At 41.5% G+C, this 12,372-nt stretch overlaps 1 protein-coding gene across 2 annotated transcripts; it reads left to right on the top strand.

Moving 5' to 3' along the window:
• Positions 1-115: 115 nt before the first annotated feature.
• On the top strand, positions 116-10,529 carry LOC116381495 (sodium-dependent neutral amino acid transporter B(0)AT2-like). 2 transcript variants are annotated; one of them, XM_031843724.1, is made up of 12 exons: positions 116-220; positions 3,127-3,340; positions 4,302-4,459; positions 4,813-4,933; positions 5,176-5,351; positions 6,531-6,641; positions 6,737-6,978; positions 7,169-7,352; positions 7,453-7,654; positions 7,953-8,112; positions 8,246-8,408; positions 8,717-10,529. In XM_031843724.1, the coding sequence occupies exons 2-12, from the start codon at positions 3,127-3,129 to the stop codon at positions 8,963-8,965; spliced, it is 1,980 nt and encodes a 659-aa protein (XP_031699584.1). In that variant the 5' UTR covers positions 116-220; the 3' UTR covers positions 8,966-10,529. The 2 variants fall into 2 exon arrangements, with proteins under 2 accessions (XP_031699584.1, XP_031699583.1); XM_031843723.1 differs by lacking the exon at positions 116-220 and adding an exon at positions 1,704-2,379.
• The last annotated feature ends 1,843 nt before the right edge of the window (positions 10,530-12,372 follow it).

The following is a 12,372-nucleotide window of genomic DNA, read 5'->3' as shown; positions in this document are numbered from 1 at the left end:
ATAGAGGATAGGGGCAACCATACATATGGAGTTGAAAGAAGTTGGGTGTCAAGTTTCATAACAGTCCTTTATATGGAGGTGGGCAAGCCTCCGTTGTAACCGTCAATAGAGGAGATAGGCGGAGTCGGCTGAAGTGGCAGCAAGCAAGTGAAGAACCACTTGACTTTGGTTTTAGGACATTGGAATATTCTCAAGGATCTCTATCATTTCATACCACAAGGTATTTTTCACTTATTGACAACTATACGGCGTTCCAAGTGCATGTATTATACTTTAATAATAAGTTGATAGTGACTGTGACTGCAGACTGCGTGTTGTATTTGCCCCCAAAACAAGCATACGTGGCATGTGCAGCGTGTGTGTGTGTGTGTGACTGTGCGGTGCAGTCCAGAGACACTGAACGTTAACTTTGATGAATACTGGAAATGGGACTGATAACTTTGATGAAAAAAAAAGTAGTGTAAAATGTTGCTGAATCTAAAAATTAATATTTTCAAGGATGTGAAATTATTCCAGTCCAACAGAAAACCATGCTCGATGACAGGAAGCGACTATTGCATCAGCCTCGCCTTCCGTTTATTTTTCCAGAACTAAAATTGAACTGAAACAGGGAATATCTGAGCGTAATAGTAAAGACGCGTTCAGGTGTGGTGGAGAAAGTGTATATTTTCCACGTGGTATGTTTGACAATCCATGAAACGTAACAGTTAGATCAAATGGTTAAACTTTACTCCATCAAACTTGTCGCCATGTTAATTAAAGACAATCCATGCTACAACAAATGATGAAAGAACGGTGGGGCATCGATTCCACTCTTAAACTGGGGGTTTAGCCTGGCAGCATCAGTCACACGTGTCGGAAAATAGGTTACATTTTTAAGAGGATCATTGTTTGGATTTATGCTGCGTTCATGCTCCTCCTGTATAAATGACAGCCACTGGGACTGAATCAATAGGACTATTTAAAACGAGCTAAAAGCTGCAAATGGCTGTCGATTTGGCATTAGCTCCCTTTCCCTACAGATTTATAGCAATGGTGGAAATAACGAAGTATATTTTACTTGAGTACTGTACATAACCAGCTCACCATTGTGTTTACTTGAACTTAATTGAGTACTTTCTCTAGTAATTAATTTGAAGAAGACACACATTCACTGATTTCATGCAGCTTTTCAAAGGTGATAATTTGCTGTTTTTTTATAATAATAATAATAATAATAATAATAACAATAATAATAATAATACATTTTATTTATATAGCGCTTTTCATAAAACTCAAAGACACTTTACATTAAAATCATCATATATAAAAGCTATACACTAAAAACATAAAATACACAATAGTGGTCACACATTAAAAGCAGTTTTGAACAGGTGAGTTTTGATTTGTGATTTGAATATACAAAGGTCAGTGCAGTCTCGGATGTGTTTGGGGAGAGAGTTCCAGAGGGAGGGGGCAGATATGGAGAAGGCTCTGTCACCCCATGTCCGGTGCTTGGTCCTGAGTGGAAGAGACAGGAGGTTGGCATCAGAGGAGCGGAGCCGACGGGATGGAGTGTGGTGGTGGAGCAGGTCAGTGAGGTAGGAGGGGGCCTGATTGTGGAGGGCTTTGTGAGTGAGGAGAAGGATTTTGTATTGGATCCGTTGTGGGACGGGGAGCCAGTGGAGGTTCTGGAGAACAGGGGTGATGTGGTCGCGGGAGCGGGTGTGAATTAATCTGTGTATCTGTGAATTAAATATATTTGGGGGTTTTAGACATAGGTCTTGGATTGGATGGTTAGTTGAACATAGAAGCAATTTTAAGATGTTCACCTTTAGCTCCATTAAACTGATGGATACGTTTCAATACTTCACATCATTTTGTAGACGACTAATAGATTTATAGATCATAATAGATAATTAATATTTTGGTTTAAGGAAAATAACTATGAGTCGCTCGCAACGGGATATTGGTTGATTTGAGTAAATGTCCTGCAGTCCCTGAAAGCAGCACTGTCTGCATCGTAGGGGTGCGGTTTATTGTAAGCCATACTTCTCTTCACGCGGAAGAAACAAAAACACGGTTACACCAATAAACCGCGAGAACACGCGGGCGGTAAGAGAAGTCCAAAACACATTCATCTGACTTTATATATTTTTATAGTTGGAGTTAAATATCGGCATCAAAGTGTCCGACATGTTGCATTTAATTTGACAAAAGTAAACAGAAGAGTAACTCCGCTCGCGACGTGGCTGATAACAAAGTGACAGACCAAGCAGCAGCCACACGTGCACGTTTCCTCTTTTTAGGACGGAAGACTAAAACATTATTGCCCACGTTCTCCGTTTTCTGCCATCTCCGGTGTTTCTTCTACCTCGTGCGACAGTTGTCGGTGACAAGGTCAGTTTGGTTTATTTAGAAGTGTGTGTTGTCTGTGTTCACAGTGAGTCGAGACAAAGACAGACGGTCGGGGGTGTTAGCGAAGCATGTTGTAGCTTCAGCTACCGCGCGAAGAGGCTACAACTGATTGTATCTTAGACGTGATGTTAGGAAATAACTGCTCTAAGTAATGTGACGCATGCGGGGACGTATGTTTATGGGACCCACCTGTTCTAATCAATTGTGATAGACCACCTGGTGGGACAGCCGGCTGCTGTTGTGTACACTTAGAAGACAGTTTATCAGTCTAATGCATTGCCCCATGAAACAAGTCCTCGATAATACAAATGATTGGAAGCACTTTCTATTCTAGCACATTTCAATCCATCAACACCACAACATCCAAAATTACACATTAAACTACATAAAGCATGAAGATATCAATGCAGGTAGGATTGATTACAGGGCTGTTGAATTAGACTGCAGCAGTTTAAGCTAAGTGTACCTAATATATTGGCAACACACACCGCACCAGAGTAAATATGTTGAGGTACACCACAAATGACTGTGAAGCATCCCAAAAAACAATTCTTCAGCTGTAGAAAAGTTGCCATGAATCTATAAAGAATCAAGAATAACTGTGTTGGTCATCATGGATGATCAGACACAGTAATGCATAATCAATGCAGTGGTTATGTGCTCCTTCACGTTCTACATTCTTACCGCTGTCTTTCTTCTTTTTTTGTCTTTTGGCCCCTCCTGTGTTAGATGGAGAAGCAGCCCCTGCCAACAGACGATGACAAGACCGGAACCACTGAGGTCGACGGCCACGCTGACGAGGACGGCCAGCCGGCCTCGTCTGAGCCCGTCGCTCGAGCAGGATGGAACAGTAAAATAGACTATTTTTTGGCTCAGGTGGGATTCAGCGTTGGGCTCGGCAACGTCTGGAGGTTTCCATATTTGTGCCATCAAAATGGAGGGGGTGAGTACTTATTATTATTATTATTATTATTATTATTATTATTATTGTCGTCCATGTTAGATGGCTTTCAGGGGATTGGGGCCTTTTTGGGTCCCATGGGACCAAACACAGATGTTGTGCGTAGCTTATTTAGTCAGCGTCGTCATCACAGGGCGAGCATGTGATGAAAGAGAGAGAGTCCCAGAAAGAGCATGCATTTACTGCCTGTCTTCAAATGAGCAGCACACACTTTAACAAGTTGTGTTTATATGTATTAACTATCTGTCAACAGCACTGAACACTGTTGCTCTGAAGTCTGATGTTCCAACATCTGCCTCACATCTGTTGCCAGGGGAAACTATGTTATCTCTTGCACAGTCCACAACGAATTAATCAATTTTTGGTTCCGACAGCCACAAGTTTGACTTTTGTCTTTGGCGCCTTATGTAGAGGCACACAGGAAAGGAGAGAGAGAGAGAGAGGGTGTGACATGCAACAAAGCTCTCTGGCTGAAATTGAACCTGGGACGTTGAGGTTATGTGCCAGACGTTTAACCATTCGGCTACTAAGGCACTCTGCATTTCTGTAGATTTAAAAAATGCAAAAGATCTTAATGTGTGTTATTTGCCCTGAAAGATGGATACAACTAGGGGTGACACTGAATAGTTGACTATTTGATTTACGGAGCCTGAATTAACTGTCAAACTCAGTCACAGTTGCAGAAGATGGTTATGAAACAAAGGATCAGTCCATTTTGGCTATATGGGGGTGTTGAACGTCTTATTTTACATACAAATGCTTGGTTTCTCCCTATATAGCCTATTTTGGTATAAATATCAGCCTATTAATAATACTGTTAAAAATAATGTGAAGATAACGCCTGTGATTTCAATCAATCTACTCAGTGTGTTTGAATAAATCACCAAGTAGACTAAGTTGCACGACCATTGAAGATGCTCATTTGGTCCCCTCTTCTCCTCAGGAGCTTTTCTCCTCCTGTATGTGCTGCTGATGCTGATCATTGGCATTCCCTTGTTCTTCCTGGAGCTGGCAGCCGGTCAGGCCATCCGACAGGGCAGCATCGGCGTGTGGAAGTACATCTCCCCCAGGCTGGCAGGGATCGGCTACTCCAGCTGTGTGGTAAGAGACTGTTTGTTAAACTACTAGATTGTTCACTATATGATGGGAAATGTATTCCAGGTGTCATTTTTGTGCTCCAGTCAGTAATTTTTCCACCGTCTAGAAAAGCACATTGCTGTATGAGGAAACAATGGCAAATTTATCCAATTTTACTAAATAATTAGGAAGTAATTGCAGAGAGACTTTAGTTGCATTATCGTCTGTCTAGTTAAAACATGCGGCCTCTTTCTCTTTTATCTCTTCGACTGACACCACAACCATATAGATACTTTTTTGTTTCACCTTTCCTGACGTATGATAAATGGCACAGTTACTCTTAAAAACATCATTTTTTTGTTCTCAAATGTCCTCAGGTGTGTTTCTTTGTGGCCATCTACTACAATGTGATCCTCGCGTGGAGCCTTTTCTATCTCGGGAACTCGTTCCAGTACCCTTTACCTTGGGAACAGTGTCCAAAAGAGGGGAATTTAACAGGTAAACACACAACATTGAGGTGAAAAAACTGAATCAAGGATTCAAGGATCATTTATTGTCATCGTGCAACACAGGGATGCACAACAAAATGCAGTTGGAGCACAAGGAAAACACGACGAACAAAATAAAAACTATCGTGCATTTGAATTCGCATCCTAAAGCATTTAAAATTGTAAATGTATTTGCTTTGAGTCACATGTAAGACTAGTAATTGATCCTCTTTTTGTTTCTTTTTACACCAGTAAAGGAATGTGAGAAGAGCTCCCCCACATCGTATTTCTGGTACCGCAAGGCTTTGGATATCACAGACTCCATCGATGACACGGGCTCTTTTAACCCTTACATCGTCTGCTGTCTGCTGGTGGCCTGGACCGTCGTGTGCCTGGGAATGTTCAAGGGAATCAAGAGCTCTGTCAAGGTAACCGTGTGGTCTGTTGTGGCTCCAGCTGTTGCTTTGACTATCAAGGAAGCGTTACTTACGTTGAACAGCTCTCAGATGTTTCAGTAGAGTTGTGATTATCAGGAACATTGTAACTACTGGACTGAAGCATTTTCCAGTCACTTACTGGACGAGTTATTACATAGAACATTTACAGTTTTAGGGACTGTGTGGTATTAGAAATATGTTTAATTGTTTCCACTAAAAGACAATATTCAATTTGAACCGTGGCAATAAGTTGATTACCATCACAGCGATTACTTTGGGGACCAGTGAATTGTTAAATGTGAAGCGAAGCCCTTGATGGAAAACAAAAAATCCTGTATCCTGTGCTACTTTGTTTTGGTCAAATTCCCGTCATGTGTTGGGCTTAGGTTTCAGGGTTAGTGCGGGTGATGTAATCTCTCTGGAATGTCTGGTTTAGGTGTTGACCCACTTCAAGGAGCAACGTTGACCGTAAGTCTTAAAGTATTTGGTGTTTTGTAAATCAGCATTTATTTAATACTGTCTTGTTTGTTTTCCCCAAACACAGCAGCCTGTTGTAGATCTATACATTATAGTGAACAGCAAAGCTTTTAACTAAAGTTCTATCAGGTGACATTTGTGTTACCAAATGGTGGTTCATGTTTACTTAACAAACACAGTAATTGAACCCTGCCTGGGTCAAACACACTGGTGTGGAAATAAGGATTTACTGATCGAGTTAAAGCTAATATCTGAGAGGAAGTTTAACACGGCTTAGTCTCGCGTCAGGTGTTTAACACAATTACTGCCTTAATCATCTCTATTACAAAGGCAATATGTTCAGTGTATGACAAGCAGCGGGCTTTACACTTAAAGGGACAGTGTGTAGGATTTGGTGGCATCGAGTGGTGTGGTTGCAGATTACAACCAGCTGAATCCCCCTCTGCTCAGTCCTGCCTTCTCAAGACTGCAGTAACACCAGTTGTAGAGGCAAAGCCATGGTAATGCCATTCGCCATCCTTACCATAATAACACAACTTAAGGAGCAATGGAAGTCAGACGGTACCACGCTTATGAACTCTGCGGCTCACGCTCCCGCAGTTTCTGAGAACTACGTTTTGTCCACAGTGGACTCTGTGAAGAGGACCAACTGACTGACGTCTGTGGTAATAATCCTTCTTTGACACTTCCTAGGTGATGTATTTCTCCTCCATCTTCCCCTACGTGGTGCTGTTCTGCTTCCTCGTCCGAGGGCTCATGTTGGATGGGGCCTTGGATGGAATCGCCTACATGTTCTACCCCAAGGTACCTGCATAAAATGCAAAAGGTTAAGTGTAGAAAAGCGAGGCAGATATGAATATTTCCCTGACGCACCTGTCGTTCCCTCTATGCATTTCTAGCTGGAAATCTGGGCAGACATTCAGGTGTGGCGGCAGGCAGCCACTCAGGTCTTCTTTGCTTTAGGCCTTGGCTTCGGGTCCATCATCGCCTACTCCTCCTACAATCCCAAGAACAACAACTGCCACCGTGATGCCTTCACCGTCGCCACCATAAACTTCCTCACATCTCTGCTCGCCTCTCTGGTGGTGTTTGCTGTGCTCGGCTTCCGCGCCAAAGACAAGGCCCTGGCATGTGTGGCCAGGTATGTTTTAATCAAAACAGATTTGTCCCTCACAACGGCACGGACTGTGGTATGCCCTCTGGGGCCAGCAGCATCCGACATGTCGTTTTTCTATTGGCTAACGACGGGTAGCACAGCTTCTTCTGAGTTTTATTTAACTCAGTCATAAACTGCATGTTTACAGTTGTGTTTTGTCTTTTTCTTTTCTTAGTAATATGAAGCAGTTATCAGAGCAGTTTCTCAGCAGTAATGTGGACACAAACCTGATGCCAAGCTTCAACTATTCTGATCCCGGTTCTGTGGCTCTAGAGGACTACAGGGACTGGTTTAAACAGAATGGAGATAAGGTCCCTGGCAATTTAACAGACTGTGACCTGGAAAAAGAGATGCAGCAGGTAAATATTGAGTTTTAGGACGAATGTCAATGCTTTCTTTCTTTCCTGTATTTTGTGTACTGTACATTAAGCCAAAGCTGGCACTCTTGCTTGTGTTCAGGGAGTGGAGGGCACAGGCCTAGCTTTTATTGCCTTCACAGAGGCCATGTCACTCCTGCCTGGCAGCCCCTTCTGGTCAGCGCTCTTCTTCCTCATGCTGCTCAACTTGGGACTCAGCACCATGTTTGGCACTATGGAAGGCATCCTCGCCCCACTCACTGACCGCTTCAAAACTCTGGCCAACAATAAGACCAAATTCACAAGTAAGCGCCTTTTTATTCACCTCGGCCATCACGTTTTTTTTATCAAAGTGAGATGGAACTATTTGCTAAATGCTCCAAACAACACTGTCAGTGAGAACTGTATGTTTCCCATTAAGTGCTGTTGGACAGTAATGTCTTACCTCACTAGATTATCTTTATTGGTGTCTTCTACATACTGACACCTTAAGCAGAGAGGGAGCAAAATGAATACATTTACCTTCTGAAGTTATTCAGGATAATCCACAAATGTATCTTGTTGTAAGTTGTGCTTCACCCTTACATGTTGATGTTGTTGCAGTTTTCAGCTGCATCCTGGGCTTTCTAATCGGCCTGCTCTTCACCCAGCGGTGTGGGAACTACTTTGTGATGATGTTCGATGATTACTCTGCCACTCTGCCCCTGATCATTGTGGTGGCTTTTGAGACCTTCAGCGTGTCTTGGCTATATGGAGCTGATAGGTGAGGTCTATTTGTCTTATCTCTAGAAAGCTTAAATTCCATGTAAATGTCAACGAATCCGTTTCCTTCTGAGTCTAATCAGAGTTTGTTGAAAAATGTGTTTGTGAGAGTTTCCCGCTCTGTGTTCCTGAAGGTTCCTTGATGACATTGAGGCGATGCTGGGCTGGCGTCCCCATGCGATTTACAAGTACCTGTGGAAATACATCTGCCTGCTTGCTATGCTGGGGCTGCTGGGCGCCACCACCATTCGCATGTTCATCAAACGCCCCATGTATTTGGCATGGAACCAAGAGAAGGTATGGATAATTGTATTAAATGGAAAGAATACAACTGTAACGTGTTAATGCTCCAAAGAAACCAAGCTATTTAAGATGGGATGTTGCACTGGTGCAGTTCTGTTTATGGAGTTTGTTCAGTACAGTCGAGTCTGAAAACTTCTTAACAGTAAGACATGTTTAAGGCAAACAGCCTTTAAAAACTACGGCACATGGTACTTCCTAACCTGTAGGAAGGAGTTGATGGTGTGTTTCTCTTCGTTCACATTGAATATGTGAAGCAGAATAGTTTCAGTCTTTGAGTGATTGTTTGATTTCTTTTTCTTCAGGGTTCTGATGAGTACCTGGAGTACCCAGGCTGGGCTCTGGCTGTTTTGGCTTTACTGATCATATTTGCTGTGATGCCCGTCCCAGTGGCCTTCATCCATGCTGTTCTGCAGGACAGGACAAAGCAAACAACCAGAGGAACAGAGACCGGTCAGTACCGCATTGTTAGCACCGATGACAACTGTGAAACTCCGATGACTGACATGTCAGAACTGAGTCAAAAGAACGGTACCGCTGCGTCCTTTTCCTAAACACACGGACATGACGTTACACGGTGGAAAAGGACCATCGGCACGCAATCCAACTTTCAGCGTGCCGTTTTAAAGGACAATTGAATCTCACCAATTTTGGTGGGACAAAGGTTATTTTAATATTTAAAAGCTTTTCCACTTTATTTTTTCCAAAATACCCAAAGGACAAAACTGAAAAAAAACCTGCTTCAACAAGTGCAACTTTTAAAAGAAGTGTTCTATTTGGAAAATATGGAATAAACAATTTCTTGCTGCTTGGTAACACAAGGTAGCATTTCCAATGACTGTTAATTGTTCAAATCATCAAAAAGAATGTGTCTTAAGTTTCATTATTAGCCGTAGACACTTGTCCATTGATCCAACTTTGTAATCTGTTTTACATCACAGTGAATGTTACAATTGTTATGACAATTATTTTAGGCTGTGCTTAAGATTGTGACTTGTAAAAATCAGCTGAGCCTGAATTAAATACCAGAAAATGGCAGCATCACCGTACTTGTGTGTGAAGCAGCACATGTTTGTCTAGTCGTGAGCTGCACCTGTGCTGTCGCTGGATGGTACTTCAGTGGAGGATAATCAGGACGGCCAGAGAGGAAATGTATCCGCTCTGTTTTGCCACGATGACATATTTTCCTCAGAGCTAATCGACTGCAGTTGTTTATGAGACTGTTACGTCAGGAAAGAGTAAACTCAGCTATGTTGAGATTAAATGCAGCTATTGGGTACGGTATTAGTGCTCTTCAATACATCTCACCACAGCTCAAACAAACACCAGAGTCACTGTTTCGGTTCTACAGTTTGATATTACGCTGTAAGTATGCTTTGTGTCTGCAGCAGCGCACTGCATTTCATACTCCACATGTCCCATATGTTAACATTCTCTGTCCAAACAACCTGGAATCCAACTACTGCTACACTGAATCAGAGCACTCGCGTTTTTTAGCTTTGTGGCGATTGCTATTTTAACATTTTTATATTGGTAAAAAGTTTGTCAAGTGATGGCATGGTACAAATATTAAGGTTAACGCTTGTAATGTAAATATGTATAAAGTATTTGTAGAAATTCTTCATGAACAAATGTAATTGAAAATGCGTGGGATTTTCTGTTATTTTTTATTTGTAAATTAGAAATTTTGATGATACATTTTTTTGTTAAGCTCAGGTTTAGGAGGAAACTAGTTTGTCTTAAACAGGCTGGATGAAGCTACTCCTTTACATCAGAGTTAAGTGTAGTGTAAGATAGAAGTAATGTGTTTATTTTGTAAAAAGTATGTTTGTTTTTTTTACTTAAATGCTTGGTCATCATTGTCTTCTCAAGGTCATTTTTCTGAAAACAAAGGTGTAGTTTATTTTCCATTTTCAGTGAGTTACTGTCAGTGTGAATCGTCCTCATGTTGTTGTGTGTATATATGTATCAAAGTGAAGTGCCTTCACATTTAATCAGGCCGACCAGAGAGACTTAAAGTCCCTTTTTAATCGTTCATGTAGTCTGCAAGTCTGCATAAAATGAATTTGTGAGAAAATGTAATATATTTGAAATTGTATTAAAAACTTTCTTTCAGAATGACTGTATTGAAATAATCTTTGCTGTTTGACATGTGGCGTAAGCTTGCAATTCAAACATGGCTCAGACTTTACCCGACAAGGTCTTAAGTATTGACTTGTTAAATGGTCTTCTATATTTAGCTTCAAATAGACCCCTTGACTGACATCTGTATTCACTCCAAAAATCCAGATTTTTAGAAAATGATTTTTATGACATTTGTTTCCTTTCAAAAGTATACTTAATAATGTGCATAGTTACAACTTTGTGGAGTATTTCTGCAAACATGCTCTCCACCAAAACCTACTTCCATCACTTGCTGAGTGCTGCCGCCCATCTGCACCATTATCTGCTTGGGAGAGTTGAAGCATGTCAAGACTTCTGCTCAGGTAAAACATCTGAAGAGCTGTGTAGGAGGACAACAAGTAGAGGTAATGTAGATGTCTGTGTGTGTGTGTGTGTGTGTGTTATCTGTTTCCATCAACAGAGTGAAATATAGGTCTATGCATCTATGGGAAAATCCTCTTGATTATAAACATAATTGGCAGGTTGGCATCCATCTGATCCATTATCAGTAAATGGGTGGATACGTTATTTTGACAATAAAATAACATTTGATTTCTTTGTCCTGAGAATCCCTCAGGTTGCTGAATTCTGTTATTTGTAAATCTTAAAGATATTTAGTTTTTGCATAATAGCAGTTGGGACCTCATAACAATCATGAGATTGAATCAGTACATTTATGTGTCAGCAGGGAGCTCTGTTGCACTCATGTCAGCATCTCTTTGCTTAATACCCTTGTGTTCCAGCAGGTTGTGTGATCTGCAAAAACATTTCAACTTAAGCTTATTTGGTTCGATTGCTCTTTTTCCCCCTCACCACAACTTTTGTTGTAATTTAAGTAACTTAAACCTAAAATCTGATTTCACTTGTCACGAGCAAGCAACCCCGGCCCTCTCCCCAGTTTATCTTTTCAACGTGAACATATTTCAAAGAATACAAAACATAGTGCCAAAGCAGAACTGCTGCTGAAGGAAAGCCTTTGAAAGATTTTGTCTGTCTCAACATAACACTTACATTTTCTACATGTGTGTATGCGTGAGTGGAAGAGTACTCTCAGGTGTGCCCTTGGAAATATTAGGTGTCTGGGGAGGCCAGTTGTCTTGGATGCAGCCTCACATCAGTCAGCCAGAGAGGCGGAGAGAAACACAACCTACTCGCTTCAACCTCAGGTAAGTACTCATGATGAGATCAGTTTTAAAATGTTAAAACTAGCCTTTGAATAACAGTGATAGTGTTTTTGTGTGTGCGTATAGTATAGAGAGATTAGTAATTTTTTTATAGAAAGTATATCTATGAACAACAAGCTGTGGAGTATGAAAAACAACTGCAATATTGTTTTTACTGTTATTAAAGTCCACAGCCAGTCCTGTTAGCAGCCAAGAGAAAGCATGTATATACCAAAAGAAGAAGAAAACATTCAGATACAAATTCTATTGTTGTCATTGATTATATTTTTTGCAAGTGTCTTAATATTCACTTGCAGACTTATCAGTGGATCAGCCTCATGGCGGTCCTTGCAGTTCTCTGTTTGCTGCTGGCGTTTCCACTGAGCAGCTCCCAGAGTACCCTGCAGTCCGAGCAGGAGATCAACGGCCATCAGGCCCCGGCAGCCCCCCCCCCTCCTCCTCTTCCTGCCCCACACATACGAGACCTACTCCGAAAAGAGGAAACCACTCACTTGAATGCAAAGCGAACGTGTAAGTGCAGTTCAAAGAAATGTTTTTTCAGCGCAACTGCAAATATTTGCCGTGCACAATGTCAATGTCAGAACTGTTCCACACACACACACACACACAGAATT

The sequence above is a fragment of the Anarrhichthys ocellatus genome, unplaced genomic scaffold, assembly GCF_004355925.1.
Source record: "Anarrhichthys ocellatus isolate YVR2014 unplaced genomic scaffold, GSC_Weel_1.0 scaffold4, whole genome shotgun sequence".
Classification (NCBI taxonomy): domain Eukaryota; kingdom Metazoa; phylum Chordata; class Actinopteri; order Perciformes; family Anarhichadidae; genus Anarrhichthys; species Anarrhichthys ocellatus.
This window is presented reverse-complemented; position numbering and strand designations above follow the sequence as displayed.

Coding starts and splice junctions, on each gene's coding strand:
- LOC116381495 (XM_031843724.1), top strand. CDS start 3,127: ATGGAGAAGCAGCCCCTGCCAACAGACGATGACAAGACCGGAACCACT. Junction 4,460..4,812: donor TCGGCTACTCCAGCTGTGTG/GTAAGAGACTGT, acceptor AAATGTCCTCAG/GTGTGTTTCTTTGTGGCCAT. Junction 8,409..8,716: donor TGGCATGGAACCAAGAGAAG/GTATGGATAATT, acceptor CTTTTTCTTCAG/GGTTCTGATGAGTACCTGGA.